Source organism: Peromyscus californicus, unplaced genomic scaffold, assembly GCF_007827085.1.
Source record: "Peromyscus californicus insignis strain IS unplaced genomic scaffold, ASM782708v3 Scaffold_4__1_contigs__length_199733344, whole genome shotgun sequence".
Classification (NCBI taxonomy): Eukaryota; Metazoa; Chordata; class Mammalia; order Rodentia; family Cricetidae; genus Peromyscus; species Peromyscus californicus.
The window spans coordinates 184279263-184303715 of record NW_026294562.1 but is presented as its reverse complement, the minus strand read 5'-3'; the positions used below and the strand labels follow the sequence as shown (position 1 = coordinate 184303715).

The following is a 24453-nucleotide window of genomic DNA, read 5'->3' as shown; positions in this document are numbered from 1 at the left end:
ATGGCTCCACAGGACACCACCTTCCTGTGTCTCGGTGAGTCCTGAAATGAAACTGGGTTAGCAAGAAAGACAGAGCTCCCACAAAAGCTAGAACCTCTTTTAACACAAAAGCTAGCTGATTTTGGTGGCAGCCAAGGATAGTTTAATCTCCTTATCATTCTGCTGAGGTGGTAGTAACTGGGTCTCTGTTAGAATCTTGTGGGGCTTGCTTGCCTCTATTCAATACATTTCATACTGTCTGGGTTTTGTGATGACTGCAGGGTAGAGACAGAGAGACTGAAAATGTAAGGGTGACCCTCAAGGTGTGTTTGTTTTTGGAAAAAAATATTCTTGTGGATATACAGACATACATTTGAAAGCTAGAGCTAGACAGAAATGATACAACACAGACAAAACTAGATTATCTATAGAGGTGATAAATCAGTGATTGAAACTGACTGGCAGATTGATTGATAGATTGCAGATAACTGATAAAAGATTATCAATTAATAGATAATACCTATATGGGTAGGTAGAGATGATCAACACATACATATATGCATACATACATACATAGTAGACAGATAATAGATTATAGAGAGATAACTGAAATTACTATAGATAATAGCTATATAGATAATAGATAGGTTGTAGATAAATGAATAGATAGGTAGACAGACACATATACACATACATACATACATACACACATACATACATACTTACATATATACAGATTTACTCCATAACTCATTATGCAGGGAGATTTGTATCAGAGTTTGGATATTGGAAGTTTAAATTTTTACCAATGGTTCTCTTCCAGCAGTCTTCCTGGGCCAGACAATTTGGGCACAAGAAGGTAAGTGCCCTCTAAGTCCTGACTGTCACAACACCTTAAATACTACTCACTACAGCTGTGGAGTAGAATATTGGAAAGATAGTCTGAAGCCCAAGTAAACTCCCCTTCTACTCCCATTCTATTGTTTTCTGTTTCCATCACTGTGTTATCTCATTAAGGGGACCCCAGGCCCCTCTGTAGATACAGCCTTGGCCTCTGCTAGCTGCGTGTCTAACAAAGACCTGTGTTCTACTGAATATTCATAAGAGGAAGCATAAGAGTTGATTTTGCCTAACATCCTTCTGAGTGTTGATTCCTTTTTTTCTCCAAAACCAAGGTTTGTTTACTTCACCTATTTAGAGGAAGTCAGTCTACTCTAGCTCTATTGTACAGCCTTGTAAGCATTGACTTAAACTGAAGGAAGCAGTAATCAGGTTAAATTCTGTATATTTTTTCACTCTGACTCCTGTTTTGGTCTCCTAGTACATGTGAACCCCTCACCTACCATGTGTTCTCTCTCCAGAATCCTTTGAAAGACTGAGTTATTTGTATGCTTAAGACACAATTCTAGGTATCTCCCTCTGATAGCTCCTCAGATCTGTTTTAGGTGTAATGTTCTAAACTGCCTCCCACCTTCCTTTTCCTGGCTTGTATCTGCTCCTCCAGAGTGTCTGTCTCTTCCCCTCTTCACCCATGCTTACCTTCATTGAGTTTATCTTTCACTTTGTGCGTTTATCAACTCTCAGCCTTTCCTGTAACGCCCCTTCTCTCTACAGCGCTCCATCCCACCTATGCACACCTCCCACACAGTCCCTCCACTTCCCTGTCTGAACTTCCACACCAGTCACCTGGTCTCCTTTTCTACAACTTGACACTGTTGATCACAGAGCCACACATATGTACTTGGGATCTCAACTGCACAGATTTACAGGGTACAATGTGATAAAATACTCAATGTATTCAGATCACATGTGCTAAGCAAACCAGATTAATTAATATTTATATCTCCATACATATGAAATACTACAGCATGCATGTAGAGGTCAGAGGACAACCTTGAATATCTATCCTTGCCTTTTACCTTAGTATATTGTATTTAGAGCTTTTCAAATTCCTCTCACCTGTTTATTCACAAAATATATAATAGATTATTGAAAACTGTAGTCATCTAACTGTGACTACAGTGTAGACGACTAGCATTTAATGAACTGCCTATTTTTCAGCCGGTGCCTGTCCCCACTCCCTCTAGTGACCATTATTCTATATTCAGGTCAAATTATTGTCATCATCAATCATTGTTTATTTAATCTTGTATCTACAGGACAAAATGTGATGTCAGGTATACGTTAAGTACTCTATCAACATCTTCTAAATGACTAATTGATTGAGTGTTAGGATCAGGTATGAAATTACTTGGCTGTTTTAACTATATGAAATCATGGAGGTAGTCACAAACCTCATTGTGGGTCTATGGGCAGTTAATGGGTTCTGGGGAAGGGATGTCATTTTCTTCAGTAGTGTAGTCTCTGCTAAGTCACCCACATGCCATTAAATAGCATCCCACACACATCCAATAAACTCTGATGAAAATTGGTGGGTCAAAAGAAGACATCACCAGGTTTCTCTCAAATGTTCCCTCTATCAAGATTTCTCTTTCATTACTTTCTCACTCCATCCTGCCCCCAACTACCTCCCATGCCCAGCCCACCCAACCCAATCCCTCATGTTCCCATCCCCCACCCCAACCCCCACCCCAACCCCAGTTTACCCAGGAGATCTGTTCTATTTCCCTTTCTCAGGGAAAACCGTGCATTCCTTTTGGGGCCCTCTTTATTATCTAACCTCCTGTGACTGTGGATTGTAGGCTTGTTATCCTGTACTTTACTCCTAATATCCACTTATGAGTGGGTACATACCATGTTTGTCTTTCTGAGTCTGGGTTACCTCACTCAGAATAATTTTTTTCTAATTCCTCTATTTGCCTGCAAGTTTCATGAGGTCATTGCTTTTTACATCTGAGTAATATTCCATTGTGTCAATGTACCAAATTACTTTATCCATTTTTCGGTTGAGGGGAATCTAGGTTGTTTTCAAGTTCTGGCTATTACAAATAATGCTGCTATGAACACAGTTGAGCAAGTATCCTTGTGGTATGTATGACTGAGCATCCTGTGGGTATATGCTCAAAACTGGTAAAGCTGGGCCTGGAGGTAGATTGATTTCCAATTTTCTGAGAAACTGCCATATTGATTTCCAAAATGGCTGTACAAGTTTTCACTCCCACCAGCAGTGGAAGAGTGTTCTCCTTACTCTACATCCTTTCTAACATAAGCTGTCATTACTGTTTCTTTCTATATCTGAAAGGTATAAGATGGTATCTCAGAGTTGTTTTGATTTGCATTTCCCTAGTGACTATGCTGTAAGAATGGCTAAGATCAAAAACACTGAAGACAGCTTATGTCGGAGAGGATGTGGAGCAAAGGGAACACTCCTCCACTGTTGGTGGGAGTACAAACTTGTACAGCCACTGTGGGACATGCATGAGCTACAAAGATGGTGCTGAGAGGAAGTTAGCCCAAGTTGTTTAAGCTGAGATAAGATACAAAGATCAGGAGATGATGTCAGTGCATAAACAACTCCTAAACAAGGAAATGAGTATAGGGTAAACTTTAAAATGATTGGTTGGTTCCTTCCACCTCCTCCTAGGGTTCTGAGGTTTTTCTTCTATAAAAGAGGCTTACTGCCTAACAATAAACGAGTTCTTGCTTGACTTGACTCCCCACTGCATCTGATTGTCTCCAGGTAAGAGGAAGGCTGGGAAATTGGCGAGTGGTGCACTTACCTTTCCTCACCTCCAGGCCACCTCTTCAGGGGTGACCTAAGTTCCCAGTGGGGCAAGACCCCACACAGCCACTTTAGAAATCAGTATGGTGGTTTCTCAGAAAATTGGGAATCGATCTACCTCAAGACCCAATGATACCACTCTTGGGCATATACCCAAAGGATGCTCAATTATACCACAAGGATACTTGCTCAACTATGTTCATAGCAGCATTATTCATAATAGCCATAACATGGAAACAACCTAAATTCCCCTCAACTGAAGAATGGATAAAGAAAATGTGGTACATATACACAGTGGAGTATTACTTGGATGTGAAAAAAAACAACATCATGAAATTTGCAGGCAAATGACAGGAACTAGAAAATATCATCCTGAGTGAGGATGTTGAACAGTTCTTAAGTGTCTTCCAGTCATTTGAGATTCTTCTGTTGAGAATTCTGTTTAGATCTGTACCCATTTTTAATTAGATTATTTGGGTTTTTATGTCTCAGTCCTTGAATTCTTTATATATTTTGGAGATCACCCCTGTCAGATGTGAGGTTGGTGAAGATCTTTTCCCATTCTGTAGGCTACCATTTTGTCTTATTGACAGTATCCTTTACCTTACAGAAGTTTTTCAGTTTCAGCAGGTCCCATTTGTTAGTTGTCTATCTCAGTGTCTGTGCTACTGGTGTTATATTCAGGAAGTTGTCTCCTGTACCAACACATTCAAGCTACTTCCCACTTCCTCTTCTATCAGGTTCAGTGTAACTGGATTTATGAACTGTTGAGGTCTTTTATCCACTTGGACTTGAGTTTTGTGCAGGGCAATAGGTATGGATCTATTTGCATTCTTCTACATGTGGACTTCCAGTTATACCAGCACCATTAGTTGAAGATGCTTTCTTTTTTCCATTGAGCAGTTTTGGCTTCTCTGTCAAAAATCAGGTGTTCACAGGTATGCGGATTAATGTCAGGGTCTTCAGTTCGATTCCATTGGTCCACATGTCTGTTTTTATGCCAATACCAAGCTGGTTTTGTAACTATGCCTCTATAGTAGAGTTTGAAGTGAGGGATGATGATACCTCTGGAAGTTTCTTTATTGTACAAGATTGTTTTAGCTATCCTGGATTATTTGTTTTTCCATATGAAGTTGAGTATTGTTCTTTCAAGGTCTGTGAAGAATTATGTTGGGATTTTGATGAAAATTGTATTGAATCTGTAGATTGCTATTGGTATGATTGCGATTATTAGTATGTTAATTCTACCTATCCATGAGCATGGGAGATCTTCTCATTTTCTGATATCTTCTTCAATTTCTTTCAACAAAGACTTAAAGTTCTTGTCATATAGGTCTTTAACTTGTTTGGTTAGAGTTACCCCCAAGATATTTTCTATTACTTGTGGCTATTGTGAAGGGTGTTGTTTCTCTGATTTCTTTCTTATCCCATTTACCACTTCTATGTAGAAAGGCTACTAGTTTTTTAGTTAATCTTGTATCCTGCAATATAACTGAAGGTGTTTATCAGCTGGTGCTTAGCAGGTTTAGGGGAACCTGTTCCCCATGCTGGATTACCTCACCCAGCCTTGGCATGGGGGGAGGAGCTTGGTCTTGCCTCTACTTGATGTGCCATGTTTTGTTCATCCCCACTGGAGGCCTGCCCTTTTCTGAATGGAGATGATGGAGGAGGAGTGGATGTGGAGGGAATAGATAGGAGGTAGGGAGAGAATGGGAGGAGAGGAGGGAGGGGAAACTGTGGTCAGTATGTAAAATAAATGAAAAAATAATTAAAAATAAAAAATGAAATAAACCCACATGGTGAAGGAAAAAAGTAGACATCAAAGTACAAAAGGGCTGCTTGACAAGAGTGAATTCGGCAACAGAGCAGGAAGATCAGAGAGAGAAATGGGGGATAATGAAAATGACCAAAATGTATTAAATGCACATGTGAAAATGAAAAAGAATTTTAAAATCACCCTTCTAAACATCCACATATGAGAGTGAGCATATAGTACTTACATTTTAGTTTTGGTTTGGCTTTGTGACACCAAAGGTCACACCCAGGACTTCCTGTGTGATAGGAAGCGTTCCACCAACTCAGCTGCACCCATGGAGCAGACATCCACGATGAAGGGAATCTGAGGGCTTTGAGTGCCCCCATTGCCTATTCCATACAATGATTAAAAGCTGAGAATAAAGTCTTAAAGATGCAAAAGTCACTTGCTCAAGGCAATCAACAGTAAAGCCAGGAAGATAACTAACATGTTCTGGCTCCCTGTGAGGTCCTGGACTCAGCACCAGGATCTGCCCATTTCCAGTTCCAGGTCACCTGGCCCTGGCCCTCAGAACTCTTCATTCCTCTATCAGATACATATATATGTGTGTATTTATACATGTATGTGTGTATGTATGCATTATAAAGTATACACAAATGTGCATGCAAGCACACACACATATCTCTTTTATAATTTTGTTTATTTGGGGTACTTGGAGACAAGAAATGGGTTTGAAGTCCAGATGCTGACTAAGGGAGAGTGGCAATTTACTGCTTCATGGTTACAGGGTTTCTATCTGAGGTTGTGAAACCATCATAAATGGTGATGATGATTGTACAGCATGATGAAGCAATCAATGCAACTAAATTAACATGAACAGTCATTTTTTTAAAAAAGCCTAGCAATGGTGGTACACATATGTAACCCAAATTCTTGGGAGGCAAAATGGTTGTGAGTTTGAAACTGCATAGTAAAACCCTGTATATATTTCAATGTATGAAATATACCCTAAAACAACTGCTTTCTTTGGGAGGGTTGTTCATGCATGTGCAGGTGAGCATGCACATTTGTGTGCATATAGTGGACACAGGACAAAATTGCTGTTGTTCCCCTTCAGGTGATGTCCACCTTCTTGTTCTTTTAAAAATATTTAATTACACTTGTTCTTTGACAAGTTCATACCCGTATACAGTGAATTCTTATTGATGACACTCCCACACCTTCTCTTACCTCCCTCCTACACCCCTTACCCTCCACTTCTTCCCTACAAGTCTCTTTCACATGTTCATGCCTTTTTGGTGTAGGGGGGCGTTGTATGTGTGTGTGTGTATGGCCCAATGAGTTTGACCAGGGCCTCCTGAGTAACTATGGGTTTATAGGCATCCACTGGAGCCTGCTGGACTCTCTAGTGGGTACATAACTCAAGATAATGCCTACCCCTCCCTCAGAATCCATTAGTAATCAATAATTCAGCAAAGAGGGGTGAGGCCAGGTGGGCTCTTCTCCCATCTTTCATTAGTTTTTGACAAGCTGTCTTCTGCAGGCTCTTTGTTGGCAGCTGCTGCTGCTGTGAAATATGTTTGCATTGGCCATGTCAGCCCCAAAAGATGACATTTGACAGCTCGTCTCCCTATCTTCCACCTCTGACTTACTCTCCACACACTTTCCAATTATGTTCCCTGAGACTTACAGGAGGTTGTTTAAGTGTCCCATTTAGGGCTGTACACTCAGCCTTCACAAATTATCAGCATCACAGGCAACCATGAGTCTCCACATTAACTGCTGTTCTTTGAAGCAGAATCTCTCACTGGTGTGGGGCTCACTGATTAAGCTAGCCTGGCTGGCCCGAAAGCCCTGGAATCTGCTTGTCTCTGCCTCCAAAATGGGTTTATAAGTGCACCTCACCACTTCCGGTTGTTGGTATGGGTTCTGGGGAGGCAAAGTTAGGTGCTCATTCTTGCAAATCAAGGGGGCTAGAGAGATGCCTCAATGGTTAAGAGTGCTGGCTGCTCTTCCAAAGGATCCCAGTTCAATTCCCAGGACCCATGTGACAGCTCACAACTGTCTGTAACTCCAAGATCTGACACCTTACACAGACACACATGCAGGCAACACACCAATGCATATAAAAGAAAAAGAAATGAATCCAAGCACAGAGCTTGCAAGTCAAGCACTTCATCAACTGAGATTTATCTCCAGACACAACAATACTATTTTAAATTGAAATGGTTATAGGTCCTTTGCAGTTTAACTCATGGCCCCCAACACAGATGAAATAAAGTAGCTTCTGCAAGCCATCTGAGCCTAGGCTCTGTTTCCTTTCAGAACTTCCCATTCCTACCATATCTGCTGCCACAAGTCCTGTGGTTCCCTGGAATGGTTCTGTGAGGATTCTCTGCCGGGGAATACCCGAAGCCTTCCTGTATCAGTTGTCCCTGATGAAAAACTCCACACACACAGTCATCGAGAAGAAATTAGGACTTCAGAAGGAGGCTGAATTCATCATCAACCACATGAATACAACCATGGCAGGAGGTTATCAGTGTCAGTATAAGACGAAGTACCACTGGTCAGAGCGGAGCAAACCCCTGGAGGTGGTGGTGACAGGTAAGGAGACATCTTGGGAACCTGGCCTTCAGATAGTTTTGTCTTAATGAGCAGACTTTGGTTTTTTTTTTTAATTTATTTTAATTTATTTTGCAATACAATTCAGTTCTACATATCAGTCACGGATTCCCTTGTTCTCCCCCCCTCCCGTCCCCCTCACCTTCCCCCCAACGCCCCCCCCCATTCCCATCTCCTCCAGGGCAAAGCCTTCCCCACAGACTGAGGTCAACCTGGTAGACTTAGTCCAGGCAGGTCTAGTCCCCTCCTCCCAGGTCGAGCCAAACAATCCTGCATAGGCCCCATGTTTCAAACAGCCAACTCATGCAATGAGCACAGGACCCGGTCCCACTGCCTGGATGCCTCCCAAACAGATCAAGCCAATCAACTGTCTCACCCATTCGGAGGGCCTGATCCAGTGGGGACCCCTCAGGCATCTGGTGATGGGATGGCCAAACACCCTAATTGTTGTGCTAGAAACCTCATCCAACTACTGAGGGATCTGGATGCAGAGATCCATGACTAGGCCCCGGGTGGATCTCTGGGAGTCCAATCAGCGAGAATGAGGAGGGTTTATATGAGCGAGAATTGTTGAGACCAAGGTTGGATAAAGCACAGGGACAAATAGCCAAAGGAATGGAAACACATGAACTATGAACCAGACTTTGGTTTTTGTTTTTACTTTTGTTAATCACAATTGTCAGTAGGTAACTTCATACAGTGCACACAATGCATACTAACCACTCTCACTCCCACTTCTATTCATTTTGCTTTGTGACTCACTGAGATTGACCAGGGCCATTCCTATTACTAAGGGTTTGTAGATAACGTCGGGAGCCTGGTGGGCTCCTCGGTAGGTACACAACTAAAGGCAATGATCCCCCTCTCCCAGAGTCTGTCAATAGCCAGTAATTCCATCATGAAGGGCAAGAGCCCTTGATTAAAACTCCCTCATCCCCCAAGTCCCCTGCTTCCTTGACCTACTGTTGACAGGGTTGCTCTTGTGTGGACCAAATGCAGGTAATTACAGTTGTATGTTAATAATTGGGATGGTTCTGTCAAGTCTAGAAAATGACATTTACTAGCCCTCACCCTGTCTTCTGACTCTTAAATACTTCCCACTCACCTTTGGACAGTGTTCCCTGAGTCTTAGACAGGGATGGTATAAATATCTTGTGTATGTTTGGGACCACAGCCATCTTTTTTCTCTATATCTTGGGCAGTTGTGAGTCTCTGCATTCAATGATGTTCATACTTTTTAATTTTTATTTAAATTGTTTTCATACAACACATTTTTATCATATTCTTTTCCCTCCCCCAATTCTTCCCAGATCCTCCCCACCTCACATATTTTTAGAATAGCTTTAGGTTCAGAAAAACTAAGAAGATGTTGAAGATTGAGAAGATCAAGAATGAATGAATAAATATTAATCTCTCTTAGCTGGTATCTAAAGTATATTCAGAGTTCCTTAGTTGCTATCTAATGGCCTTTATCTACTCCAGGACCCCATCCAAGATCTCACATTGTATTTAGTTCTCTCTCTTGCTTTTGATAGCCTTGACAGTTTTGAAGAGTGTGGGTAAGTATTTTCTGGGACTTTCCATTCTTAGAAATTGCCTGATACCTTTCTCCTTTTCCCATGACTACACTGGGTCATGGGTCATTACAAGAAAACCAGAGGTGATGCATGTTGTATTTCAACTGTTCTTACCACAAAAAAAAAAAAAACATAACTGTGTCAGGTGATATATGTGCTGTTCACTCTGATTAGCCATTACAAAATGTATACATGTATCAAACGTCATGGTTTACATGATAGATACACAACATCATAGTATACATGATAAACACACAAAACCTTTTTAGTTTTAAAAATAAGCCAGATGTGATGATACACACTAGTAACCCAGTAATTCCAGAGGTGGAGGCAGGAGAAGCAGAAGTTCTAGGTCATCCATTGCTCCATAGTTAATTTGAGGTCAGCCCTGGCGACATGAGAGTCTTTTGACAGAAACAGAAAAGGGGCAGAGGAAGGGAAGGAGTGAGGAGAAGATGACAGGAGGAGAGAGAGAGAGTGGAAATGGGAGGGGAGGGAAAGGGAGAGGAGGGGAGAGACGGACAGGGGACAAGAAGGGATGAAAAATTGGGTGTGTTGGTACACACCAGCAATCCCAGCACTCAAGGTGAGACAGAAGGATCATAAGTTCAAAGCGAATCTGAGTTACATTTCAAGACCCTGTCTCAAAATTTAAATAAATAAAAAAATCGACCCACAAGCCTGCCTGGCCCTGCTTAGCCTGGGTAGGTAGAATTCATCCACAGGCCCTGCCAGCACCTCAAGGCAACTATATGGTGGAGAAATGGGAGAGAAAGAGAAGCAGAGCCGATCATGTGCTGAGAGAGAGGCAGAACCGAGGAAGCAAAGGCAGTCAGGAAGAGGCTGATGTGGGTGGCCTGAACTGCCACCCAGGGCCATGGTGATATTCAGCCGGGCTTCTACCAAGAACCATGCCTGGGTCTGTGACCCTACAGCAGCCAGGATCTGTGTGGATGTCCATGGCTCCTGTTACCACTGAAGGCCGTGCCGATGCCGAGCATCTGGGTCACCACCTGAGACCGTGTTGGTGTCTGAGTGCCATGCTGCCCCCAGATCATACTGATCTTGGCCTGTGCTGCCACCCAGAGCCATGGTGACATCCAGGCCCAAACTACTACGGAGGGCCATGTCTGCATCTGTGGCCTGCCTCAGCCAGGGTCTGTGTTGATGTCTGTAGCTCCTGTTAGCATCAAAGACTATACAGCTGCCAGGGGTCTGAGCGGCCATTTGTGGCCATGCTGCTGCCGGGGCCATACTGATCTGTGTGGCCTGTCCTGCCCCAGAACCAGAGTGACATCTGAGTTGGAGCTGCTGCCAAGGGCCATGTCTGGGTCCATGGTCCTGCTGCAGCTGGGGTCTGTGTTGATGTCTGTGGCCCACGTTACCACCTGGGGGAGGAGGGAATGCAAATCATGCATGTCGAAATCCAAGGGACATGCTGAGCTGGCCCCACACTTCGCTGGTCCTGCCCCTCCCTGGCTGCTGCAGCAGGAGACTTGGCCCCACCCCACATGGCCCTAGGAGATCTGGCCACAACCCTCACAGGAGAGCCGACCCCGATGGTGGGGAACACAGGAGAGCTAGCTCTGCTCCTTGCCTGAGGGGTGTGGTCCCAGCAGAGGCTAGGAATGACTAGCTCAGCTACTACACAGGTATCACATCCAGTGCTTTGAGTTGGCCTACCCCAACATCTACCCCATCTATGGAGCACATGAAGGGACTGGTCCTGTGGAACCAGAGCTGCGGGATCTCCATGACTCTGGGCAAGAGCGGGATACTTAAAAGGAGTTTTGTGAGGGGCCAGTATTGATGGTGTACCAAAAGCCAGAGGCCTTGAACCAGACCAACAACCTATTACAATGGACAACTGCAAGTAAAGCCATTGGGACAAAAGGGTCTACTGTGCGACACACCGCAGCTCCCAATGCCACTAAGATGAGCGAAGAGGTGTTAGAGAGGTGGAAAGACAAAGGAGTGAAGTGTTTGTGGTTTTTTTGTTTGGTAATTAATGTTTTTTTCTTTGGGGGGAGCTGCAAGGGGGAACAGCACATATGGAAGGACTGGGAAATGAGCGGGATTGCAGCGCATGATGTCAATTCCCCAAAGAATCAATAACAAATTATATTTAATTTTTTTAAAATCTTTAAAAATTAGGGGAAAAAGTCAATAATGAAAAGTAGTATGGTGTTTGCCTCTTATACATGAAGCCCTGGATTCAATCCCCTTAACAAACAATAAGTTTGCTTTTGTTCTTGTCGGGTTGTGTGTGTGTGTGTGTGTGTGTGTGTGTGTGTGTGTGTGTGTGTGTGTGTTTAGTACTGCTTCTCTTTTCACATCATATAGTCATGCATTAATTTATGTATCTATATAAAAGTCTATGATCCACAAATGAGAGAAAACATGATTTTTCTGAGTCTGACTAAATTTACTTAATATAATAATCTCCAGTTGTATTCATTTTTGTCTTCATGGTTGGAAACAACCCTGTTGTACATCACATGCCCCAGATTTATTTGATTCCATAAAATTTCTACTTGTGAGACAGAGTCTCACTCAGTATCCCACAGGAACCTTCACTTGTGATTTTCCTACCTCACCTCCCAAGTGCTGAGGTTACATCCACAAACCATAATGCCTGGCTGCAAATAATTTTTTAAAATAGCAAAAGGAGAACATCTTTGAGTCAATTTACTCAAATGAACTGTTTTTCTTGCTAAAAGATTTATTTATTTCTGTATATGAGTGTGTTGTCTGAATGTATATCTGCACATCAGAAGAGTGCATTGGATCCCATGGGACTGCAGTTATAGATGGTTGTGAGCCACCATGTGGGTTCTGGGAATTGAACTCAGGACCTCTGAAAGAGCAGCCAGTGCTCTTAATGGCTGATCCCTCTCTCCAGCACCATCAACTGAATTTTTTATTATTTTCTGTATATGGATGTTTTGCCTGCGTGCATGTCAGTGGACCATGTGAATGCAGTGCCCTTGGAAGCCAGAAGAGGGCATCAAACCCCCTAGAACTGAAGTTACAAGCAGTCGCCACTCTGATAGAGCGGCCAGTGCTTTTAACTGCAGACCCACTGCCCCCAGCCCCTGAAAATTATTGTTTAAAGAACAAAATTTTGCTAACAGCTCAATGTCTTCTCTTTCAGGCTTATACGACAAACCTGTCCTCTCCACAGATCAAAGCCTTGCGCTGATACCAGGAGAAAACATTTCTTTCCAGTGCAGTTCAGCACACACCCTGTTCAGCAGATTTTCACTGGCCAAGGAGGGAGACACTTCATCGCCACGGCACCAACATGAAGAGTATCAAGGAAACTTCAGTCTTGGTCCTGTGAGCGCTGGCTTCTCTGGGAACTACAGGTGCTATGGTTGGCACAGCAGCAGCCCCCATGTGTGGTCAGCCCCCAGTAATGCCCTGGAGATCATTGTCACAGGTAGATCATCACAGCCCAGCTCTTTGTTTTCCACCAATGCTGCCTGTAGGTGGGAGTGTGAAGAGGTGTTCTGAGATAGAGGAGTATGGCAGTAAAGGTTCACTCTCCTGAGGAGCATGAGGAGAAAGGGGCTTCTCACTTGCTCCACATGAATTTTTCACATGTTTTCTGAAGTCTTCCAAAATACCCTTCAGAAACCTGTGATCTGTTTTCAAAGATTCCTCTCTCTCTCTCTCTCTCTCTCTCTCTCTCTCTCTCTCTCTCTCTCTGTGTGTGTGTGTGTGTGTGTGTGTGTGTGTGTGTGTGTGTGTGTGTGTGCACAATACTGGTGGAGGCCAGAAGAGGGTGATTGATTCCCTGGAGCTGAATTTACAGGTGATTCTGAACCATCCAGTGTGGGTGCTGGAAACTGAACTCAGGACCTCTGCAAGCGCAGCAAATTCTTTTAACCACTGCACCATCCCTCCATCTTCTCAGTCTATTGATAAAGGAGAGGCCCACATTCAGATTCACTTATTTTAGTAGCTAGTAATCTTTAAATTCACTTTGAGAATCCACTGGGAGTGACTGAATATAAAGGTTGAATCATAAGACTCATTTATTATGTTGTTGACATATAAAACTGCACTTGTAGGAGCAAAAAAAAAAAGGTGAGATTTCTGGCAGAGGAAACTAGTTGCTGATAGCTGAGTGGGTTGACCACATTCTGCTTCTCCTGCCCGTCTTTTGAAAAAAGTATCATCACCCCAGTGATGCTGTGAGCTGTGCAGTGTGGTAGCCATGTGTTGCAATATTGTAAAGCTAGATGGGTCTTTTCAATGAGTGGCATAGAGACAACTGGATTTCCATACAGAAGAATTAGAGTTCAATTAAACAAGAACACATTGCTGATGGATTAGAGGCTTAACTGCCAAGTATATCCTGTGGGAGACCACAGAAGATAATTACCTTGACCCTGACATAGGAAATGGCTTCTAAAACAAGATACAGGACCTGCTTGCTCTAAAGAAAAGAAATAATGAACTCAACCAAACTAAATCTTAAAATGCATGTTCATGATAATGATAAAAGGAAAAAAATCACATTTCATATAATTGACTAGGTCGTGGAATCTGTTTGTTTTTTCTGAGACAGAGTCTCACAAACTTATGCATGCTAGACAAACCCTCGTTTAACAGGAGAATATTATTGAACATTGAATTTTTCTGAACATTGTCAGCTCACATATTACATTACAGCCATGGGGGCGGGGGAAACTGGTTTATAAAGATAGAGACCAACTAACCTGTGAAAAAATAAAAATAAGTAGCTCACTTGAGCATCAGTGTCTACAAACGTCACACAATAATTGGAAATGAGAAGTTGGAGTGAAGTTGAGCGACAGAGCACCTGCCTGGCATGCATGAGACAACTGGCTCCACAGAGGCGCGTTTTAGCTAAACTTATCTTAAATCTTGCAGTGACCGTGTGTCTATTTTGCCACATTTGAGAGGAACGTAAATTGTCATGTAGGGTGAGGAAAGTATGAAGGAAAAAATTCAGAGCTCCTGACACAGGGAGGTATTGAAGAGATACAGTTGGGTGGCCAATGAAATGACCAAATGAGGTGAGAAAAACAAAGCACCAGCTCCCCATAATCACCTCCTTTCCCTGGAACCACAACTTCTCACCCTTGGTCTTCCTCTAGCTCACACACCCTAGAGGTGTGGTGACTGTGAATATGTGAGCTCATTAAAAAAGGGCTAGGACCGGGTTTGGGCAATGTATATGGGAAAGAGTCCCTACTTAGGGATGTAGAAGTGAGATAGAATGGATCATGGCTAATAATTACACGTTTCTTTCCCTTATGTCTCTAGACTCCAGCAAGCAAGATTCCATGATGGAGAATTCAATCCGGATGGGTGTGGCAGGGCTGGTCCTTGTGGTTCTCTTGGTGATACTAGCTGAAGATTGGAAGAGCCACAGGGTATCACACAAGGAAGACTTTCAGGAATTGGCTGGACAGAGATGGAGCAAACAGTGACTGTGGGTAAACACTGGGAGCTACAGGTGGGGATACATCTTGCAAGAAGGAAAAGCCATTAGAAGCTTGGATCCATCTGCAGAATGTAAGGTTCGAGTGTAAAGTGTCCATCACAGGCTCATGTGTTTGAACACTTACTCCCCAGCAGAGGGTGCTGTTTGGGGAGATGTGATATATGTGGGCCACTGGAGGCTACTCTTTGAAGGTTATGCTCACTTTGGGTTCCCATCTAGCTCTTTGCCACTGTCACTCCCATGGAACTTTTCCTATTACATGCTTTCCTGCCATAATAGAATACTCTCTCTGAAAACATGGGCCAAAATTAGCCTTGTCTTCCTTTCTTTCAAGACAAAAAAAAATCTGTAGTACACAGAGTTATCAGACGGTGTGGTCCTAGGTGGCTCTGATGCTATTTCTTCTCTACTGGTTAGTATGAGGGTTAGTTTTTTAATATATTTTTCTTTTATTTGTGAGATTATAATATAACTACATCATTTTTCCCTTCCCTTGGTTAGTTTTTTATTGTTTTTTTTTGGGGGGTTGTGTTTTTTGGGAAGGGAGCAGTCAACTAGACACAAGCTAGGGTTATCTGGGAAGAGGAGATGTCCATTGAGAAAATGTCTCAATCAGATTGTCCTGTAGGCAAATCTGTAGGACATTTTCTTGATTAATGATTGATGTGGGGGGGCCACAGATCACTGTGGGTGGCGCCACCTTGGGCAGGTGGTTCTGAGTTTAATAAAATGCAAACTGAGCAAACCAGTACACATCACTCTTTCATGGCCTCTGCTTCAGTTCCTGCATCCATGTTCCGGCCTTGAGTTCCTACCTCGGCTTCCCCTGATGACGGACTGTAACCTGTAAGCCAAATAAATCTTTTCCTCCCCAAGTTGCTTCTGTCATGGTGTTTTACTACAGCTGTAGAAAGCAAACCAAGACCATTGATTATAATTATAATTTTCCATCTTTTTAACATCCTTTTTATTTTCCTCCTTTTGTGATACTGGGGGTTGAACTGAAGGTCTCATGCATGCCAGATGAGTTTTCTACAACTGAGTTACATCCCCAGCCCTCTCTTCATTTTAAGAGCAGTTTTCATAGAGTTGTCCAGGCTAGACTTGAACTCACTTTGTGGCCTGGTCTAACCTCAAACTTGTGATCCTCTGTAAGAATTTTTTTTTTGAGAAATGCTATTTACAGTTTGCCTTTACACATCAAACTCTCGTCCAATTTATAATCAATAATGTGCTTTGAGATCTTCATAGCTATGTACTAATTCTTCTGACATCCTATATACTCAGCCTGTTCAAAATTAGCTGACCTCTAGGATAAGCTTACAATCAATCATATTGTACTTTGGACATATAATGTAAGCAATGCCTTCAAGCTCAGCTGAATGCACAACCTCAATTTTACCACATTTCCTATTTCACATGTGTGACACATTTATGTCTTGACTCAAAAAGTGTGTGAATGTGAGGAGGGGGTGGGAGGAAGGGAGATGTGGTGACCATTGAAAGCAATGACCCACACACACAATATGTTGGAAACCTCAGTGGGTATAGACTGATGATGTGTGGTTATGGCTTTGTGTGCTGTTCTGAGTAAGCAGGGCCAGGAACATAATTTTCTACCTTATGAGACTCCTGTAAATTAAGACAACAATTCCTCATTCTTTTTTGTTATTGTATTTGCTGTGCTGTTTGGTATATACAGAGTATGGTCTTTATTCACACTACTTCTTAGATTACACAGTTGTCTTTTACACTGGGCTTCTTTTAGATTAAACAAATATTAGTTTAGAACATGAGAGACAGAAACCCTTCTGAGCATATCAGGCCCATGCTTGAGTAACTGAAACCAAGAGTCTTTCTTCTTTTATGTAGCATCACCACAACCCTCCTGCCTCAGCCTCCTGGGTAGCTAGGATAACAGGTCTGCACCACCAGGCTAGGACCTCTCTTTTACTTCTCAGGTTTTCTTCTTTATTCTTTGTAGTTCTTCTTTATATATATTGGTTTTTCGAGACAGGGTTTCTCTGTGTAGCTTTGTGCCTTTCCTAGATCTCACTCTGTAGACCAGGCTGGCCTCAAACTCACAAAGATCCGCCTGCCTCTGCCTCCCAAGTACTAGGATTAAATGCATGTGCCACCACCGCCCGGCCCTTCTTTATATTTTTATTTTTACTGTTTGAGAATTCCATATGTGAATATATTTTGATAAAATCCACTCCCAACTCCTTTAATTACTTCCTTCTCCATACCACCACTCCCCCATCCCTTACTTAATTCATATACTGTATTTTAAAACTCACTGAGTCTAGTTAGTATGACCAGTATATGTCTGGAGATAGAGCCATACACTGAAACATGGGCTGCCTCTCAATGACTGTACCCTAGGGGAAATATTGACTCCCTCTCTCAGCAGCCATCAATTGCTGAAACAGTTCCTCAGCTAGGGGTGGAACTTTGTGAAACCCATTCCCCATCTACACTGGGATTTGGATTTTTTAATGTGTATCTACCAATTATAAATAACTGGTAGGCATGCAATAGTAAGTCCCCTCCTTTGTCTTGTTATTAGTTTTGTCCAAATGTAAATTAAATATATAAAGACAAGAACAAATGAAGGTCATAATCCAATCCTATTTGGGAAGTGTGAAACTGTATTAAATGACAACTTCATTTGGGGCACAAAGTTGACATTTACAACTTTAAAAGATGCTAGCATTCTGACTTGTAACAGTTATCAATGTATTTGACACTATTGAACCAATAATTTATATTTCAAAAAGTTAGAAGAAATAAACCAGTCTCACAAACACCAGAAACATATATTTTCTATTATATATGTATTTGGAGTGGGAAAAGGACATAAAAGTAAAATGGGGATTATTAGAGATGTGGAAGGAGAAAATGGGAGGGGTAATAAAAAGTAACAGAGAGGATGGATATCTTCAGGACCACGAAACAGTTCATGCCTATAAGGAAATGTCACACCAAAAGCTTTATTTATGCAATTAACATATGCTAATAAAACTGGGGAAATCTCAAAGAAATTATGTAAACATTTATAGCATTAAAGAAATCATGAGGGCTGGCAAGATGGTTCCGCCATTAAAGGCTAATGCTCACAACCAAAAATGTAAGAAATTGTGAGTTTGAGAAAATGGGGTGTGAATTCCTGTCTTAACGCTCCAGTTGTGGTAGATTTTAATGTGGAAGTGTTAGCTAAATAAACCATTTCTCCCCTAGGTTTCCTTTGCCAGGGTAACTTACCACAGCAACTAGAGTGAAAGTAGAACAGTGATGAAAAGACAAAACCTGAGAACCCACCAGACGGCAAGAACGTTGTCAAATGCATCACAGGTCTAGATAACCTATAAAATCAACTTAGAGCAGAAAGTTTCCTAAGTCTAGAGAAAGACCCAGACATCCAAACACAAGAGTTATCTTGAACTCCAAATAGACATGATCAGAGTAGAACTCTGCATGACATAATACAGTCAAGATATCAAAAACACAAAACAAAGAAAGACTATTAAAAGCCACAAGGGAAAGACACCAGCTCATTTATAAAGGCACATATATCAGAATAATGTAAGCTCTCTCAGCAACCCAAAAGGCAGAAAAGTGTGGGATGATGTATTTCAAGACTTGAAATCAATTAACTCAACTAATGTTGCTATATCCAGGAGAGTTTTGCCAGGAAGTTGACAAGGAAGTAAGGATATTTCAAGATAAACACAAACTGAGGCTGGTCATGACCACCAAGCAAGCCTCACGGAAGATGACAAAATTAGTATCATGCACATAGGAGGAAGAAAGATGCTCTCAGTCCCAAGGGTACAGGAAATAATAAATTTCATGAGAGGAAGAGATAAGCGAGACAGGAAGAAGGGATCCATGGTGTCCAACATAGTAAACCAGCAAACCCCAACATTAATGGAGGAGAAAGGGAGAGAAAGCAATCTGACCAACAAGTCAGTAAAATGCTCGCCTTCCAACTATGAGGACCTCAGTTCAATCTCCCAAAGCCAGGTAGAACCTGGGAGGATGGCTCAACAGTGAAGATCACCCACGTCAGGAGGCTCACGACCACCTGTCATTCCAGCTCTAGGGAATCCTATGCCCTTTTGAGGCCTCTACAGGCACCACACTCACGTGCACATACCCACACATAGACATACATAATTTAAAATGAAATCTCTAAAACATAAAACCAAGGGTGGTAACACAGGCTTATGATCACTGTGCTGGGGAGGCAAGACGTGGATGCCTAGGGCTTATGGGTCAGCTTGCCTAGCCTATTGGCAAGTTCCTGGCTCTTGAGGAACATTGTATCCAAAAATACAGAGATATGTGCACACACACACACACACACACACACACACACACACACACACACACACACCTAATAAGTTTGGGGAGATAGCTCAGTGATTAAAATGTTTGCAAGGCTAGAATAAAGACCTGAGTCTAGCTCCCTAAAACCCACATAAAACATCATATGGACATGGAAACCCATTTGTAGTTCCAGCCTGGGAATGCAGAGGCAAGGAATCCCCAGGACCAGTTATCTAGGGAGATATTGGTAAGCTCTGAGTTTGATTGAGAGACCCTGCCTCAGTGAATAAGGTGGAAGAGCAAAGATGATCCATGGCATCAACCGCAGTCCTCTACATGCACACGTGTACATGGATGTTTCTATATACATGCAAACATACATTCACATACATATGCACACCACACATGCACATGAAAATAAAAATAATAGAATAGAGCATTGTACTGGAATAAAATAGCAAAAATTTTAATAACACATTAGTGTTGCTTTCTGATTAAACCAATCATCAAATCCAAACACATGCATGTTGCACACAGTTAAAATTCCCATTTTGGGAAATCCTCAGACATTTTGCTCTGTAAATCTCCCCCATGCCTTCCCCAAATGAATTAAAGGTTGACCAAGAAACGGGTTTCAGACTGGGCAGATGATGGTCAAGGGAACCTTTTAGACTCAAAATGTGGTTAAATGTGTTGTGTGAACCACAACTTTGCCTGAAGCCCAAGGTCAGCGGAGATCTGTGACTTTTTCTGTTTTAAAAAAAAATGTGTCAAAGTCCCATGGTGATTGGTGTTGGAGCTCACCCACCACATCCTGTGCATCTCCCTCACCCACTGGACTCGGTCCACGCGCACACACACACACACACACACACACACACACACACACACACACACACACATGGTTCAGCATTGGTCTCGCCAGTGGTATGCCGTCCACACTCACTGCCCTACTCTGCCTCCGTAAGTCCTTCATAAAAGGGGGGGTGGAATCAAGAGCAGGAGTGGGGGGAGACATTGTATCATTGTTGTTGTTTTCTAGAGCTATGTCTGAGCCAGAGGATCAACACAGAAAAACGTAAGTCCTTCCTCCCTTGAGAGCCTCAGGATCGTTCACCTCAGGTTCATCTCAGAGTCCATCTGAGAACATTCCAGAAACAGAGATGAGCATTCTGCCTCACTATGATGGATGGCCTCAAGCTGGTGGCTGAGGGTAAGCAGAGTAGATAGGTAATGGTTCACCTGGGACTCCTGCCTTTGGTTCCTTTTCAGAGAATCTCCTGAAGCCCATCATCTGGGCCCAACCCAGTACCAGGGTCACAAAAGGAACCCCTGTGTACATCTGGTGCCAGGGGCCTCAGAGTGCCTCTGACTATCAACTGTACTTTAGAGGAAGCATCTGGGCCTTGAAGAGACCAGAGTCACGTAGATCAAGGAGCAAAGTAAACTTCTTCATTCCACAAATGACCTTACACACTGCAGGGGAGTACACTTGCTTCTATCAGAGTGGGGAGCTTCAATCAGAACCCAGCGATCCCCTGGTTCTGGTAGTTACTGGTGAGTGTCTTGGTTTTTATAGAGAGGGGCATGTTGGTATGAATCATGGGGAGTGCCTGTGCTCACAAATACCAAAAACTCTTTAAGCCCCACTCTGACACTGCTTATCTTGGCTGGAAGTCAGGGGATGTGCCCAATCGCAGCTACTTCCTACAAGGGTAAACTACAAGGGTCGGCTCTCTGTCCTGGCATCAAATGTGTCTTAGGTCAAGATCTCTGAAAGATGTTTCTAAAATAGTACACTGTGTGCTGGGGTAAGACTAAGGACTGATAGACAAGAGAACCAAAGCTGGGCAGGAAGAGGTTGGCCTGTGATGGAGTTTCATCAGAAAATGTAGCCACACACATGGTTCTCAAATTTATCCAAGCTTGAAAACTATCTGAGACCTTGTAAAAGCACAGATAGCTCTCGCACATGCATGTTCATGGGAGTATTACTAAATGCTAAACACGGTAGCTAAAAGGTGACCGGTTAGACGGTTCATGAATAAGAGAGCTCGCTGTTCACGTATGAGAAACTGAATTCAAGTCCCCAGAAACCACATAAAAAGTCAGGTGTGCCTGTAACACTAGAACTGGGCAGGGACCAACACCAGATTGCTGTGGCCTCAGAGCCACCAGCCTAGCTGTAGGTTCTATAGACCCTGTCTCCAGGGAATAAGATGAAGAATGAAAGAGCAGGACACCCAACTCCGGCCTCCACACATGAGCATACAGGTACACACACTGATACACACACAGGAGCATACACTACATATACCACACACAATCACACAGAGGAAAAAATAGAGAAACTAAATAAATCAGTAAACTAAATAATACCAAAAGGAAGTAATAACACTACTGTCTCTTGGTGAATAAATGGATGAACAAAATGTGGTATATCCATACAGTGGAATATTACTCTACCTTGCAAAGGAAGAAAATTCTGGCACACACTATGACGTGACTGAACACCAAGGACATTATGCTAATGGAGACAAATACTGTCTGATTGCACTTAACTGAGTTACCTGGAACAGTCGAATTCACAGAGACAAAGAATGTGGAAGGGAGGTTGCCAGATCTTGGGAAGGCAGAAAGGGAGTTGTTTAATAGTATAAAGGTTTCTGGTTTTGAGAAGGAAAAGTTCCAGAGGTGAAGGATACTAATGCTTTGTAGTGGTGTCATGTGTTGACTGCCTCTGCACAAGTGTGTGCCAGTCCGTGTGTTCACAGGGGTGTGTGTGTGTGTGTGTGTGTGTGTGTGTGTGTGTGTGTGTGTGTGTAAGTATATATGTGTGTATATATATGTATATATGTATACATATACAGATATGTATGTAACAACAATTACTGAAAAAAGGGAGGCCACCGATTTGAAAGGGAGCAAGCGGGGGTATATAGGAGGTTTGGGAGAGAGAAAGGGGAAGGGGAAATGGTGTAATTATAATATCAAAAAATGATAATTTTTAAAATGTAAAAGGCTGTCCTAGAGTTTCTGAAGCAGTGGTTCTGGGTAGGGGCAGAGCATCTTCAGGCTTCTAGGTAATGTGAGTGGTTTTGGTCCTGAGGAACAAATTCAGAGCCAAAGAGTAGAGATGCAGAAGCTATGGCCTAAGTCCCTCAGTCCTAAAGAATAATGGATCTATCTGTGACAAGCACAAGTTTAGGAAGCAGAAGCAGCCCAGATTCCAAGGAGTGATATTTGGTCACAGGGACAGGGAAGCAGTAGATTGAGGAGTCAGGGTGTGATAATGCTCTCTATATACCAGCTCTCCTTCTCCCACAGGTCTGTATGACACACCCAAACTCCAGGTTCACCCAGGGCACGAAGTAACCTTGGGGGAGAATGTGACCTTCTTCTGCCATCTGGTGGCTGGGACAAGCAAATTCTTTCTGCTCAAGGAAGGACGATACAACCATGTCCAGCAAAGATATGGGAACGGCCAAGCAGAGTTCCCCATGGGCCCTATGACTAGAGCCCACAGGGGGACATACAGATGTTTTGGCTCTTACAGTGACTATACATGGTCTTTCCCCAGTGAGCCTGTGACACTCCTCATCCCAGGTAAGGACACTCTCACCTGTATCTTAACCACAGCCCTAGAGGATACCCTTGACAGTGATTTTTTTTTAAAGATAGTAAAGAGTTCCCTGCTTCTTAAAGATCCAACCAGCCACTTGGGAATACCAGAGGGGCAGAGAAAGATGAAGGAATAAAGGATACAGGAGGAGACCTAAAATTCTTTTTAAAAATGAATTATTTTCTATTTCTAGGTGTTGGGAACACCAGCCTTGCACCCACAGACCCTACTTCTTCTCATGGTGAGTCACTTCCAAATTCACCAGAAAGGACCTGGGAATTGGCTATTGGTGAAGTGCTCACCACATAAGCTTGAGGACCCAAGTTGGATCCACAGTTAAGCACAGAGAGAAACAAACACATCCATGCTACCTGTTTCTGATCTCATCAAGTATTCTCCTGTCCTATGCTGTTCATCCAACCATGCCCAGAGAATAGTGACATCCACAATAAACTAGGTTTTCACACATCAATTAATAATTAAAGCAATCCTACACAGACATGCTCATAGGCCAACCTGATCTAAATAATTAGATTTGAACTTGAACTTGCTTTTCAGACAACTATAGAGTGTGGCAAATTGACATTTAAACCTAAGCATCACGGAAATGATGATGGGGATGGGGGGGGGGCAGCTCACTTCAGACAGTGAAGAAAATGTCATGTGTGAATTTGTCTTCCTGTGAGAAGAAAATTACATTGAATAGATGAGGAAAATGAGGCTTCCCCAGAGTTTCCGTCTGGCATGGGGACACATGTATTAGTGCTATGGGTGAATCCAAACTTGAGTACGTCCATCTCTTCACTAATCTACTCTATTGCCATATAAAGCCCCTAGGACTTGGAATTCTGGGTGAGGACCAACATTGGAAAGCCATAGGATGCCATGGGGCATATACAGAAAAAAGAATGTTTCAAAGGAAGGATCCAACACTATCCTCTGTTCACTCATCCCTTCTTCTTTTCCTTATCCTCAGACTATTGGGTGTTCGACTCCACGATGGAAGAATCAGGATTACAGGAGGGTAAGCGAACAGCTGGAAGCGTAGACTCTGGGGAAAGGTGCAAGGCAAAGCAGGAGTGCAAAGCAGAGGAGGGAGGATGGGGTGGGTGCAGCCTCTGTCAGCAGTCACCCTGTCTTCTGACTCCAGACTCTGCCTTCTGGGATCATACTACCCAGAATCTCATTCGGATTGGTCTGGCATGCGTAGTCCTGACGGCTCTAGTATGGCTTTTGGCTGAAGACTGTCTCAGCAGGAAAAGGGATCAAGAGAGGACCAACAGACCAGCAAGATGGGAATGCAGGAGAAGATGGAGAGTACAACGTTCCCTTGAAGAGGAACAAAGGGATGCAATATCTATGAGGGAAGTGAAGGCAACTCCTGGACCTGGGACCATATGA

General features: G+C 42.8%; 1 protein-coding gene across 1 annotated transcript; it reads left to right on the top strand.

Moving 5' to 3' along the window:
* On the top strand, positions 1-24453 carry LOC128124168 (natural cytotoxicity triggering receptor 1-like). The gene is made up of 12 exons (XM_052760362.1): positions 1-34; positions 803-838; positions 7743-8024; positions 12774-13055; positions 14900-15080; positions 20356-20393; positions 20473-20508; positions 20703-20987; positions 22758-23036; positions 23246-23293; positions 24029-24076; positions 24203-24453. The coding sequence occupies exons 1-12, from the start codon at positions 1-3 to the stop codon at positions 24451-24453; spliced, it is 1800 nt and encodes a 599-aa protein (XP_052616322.1).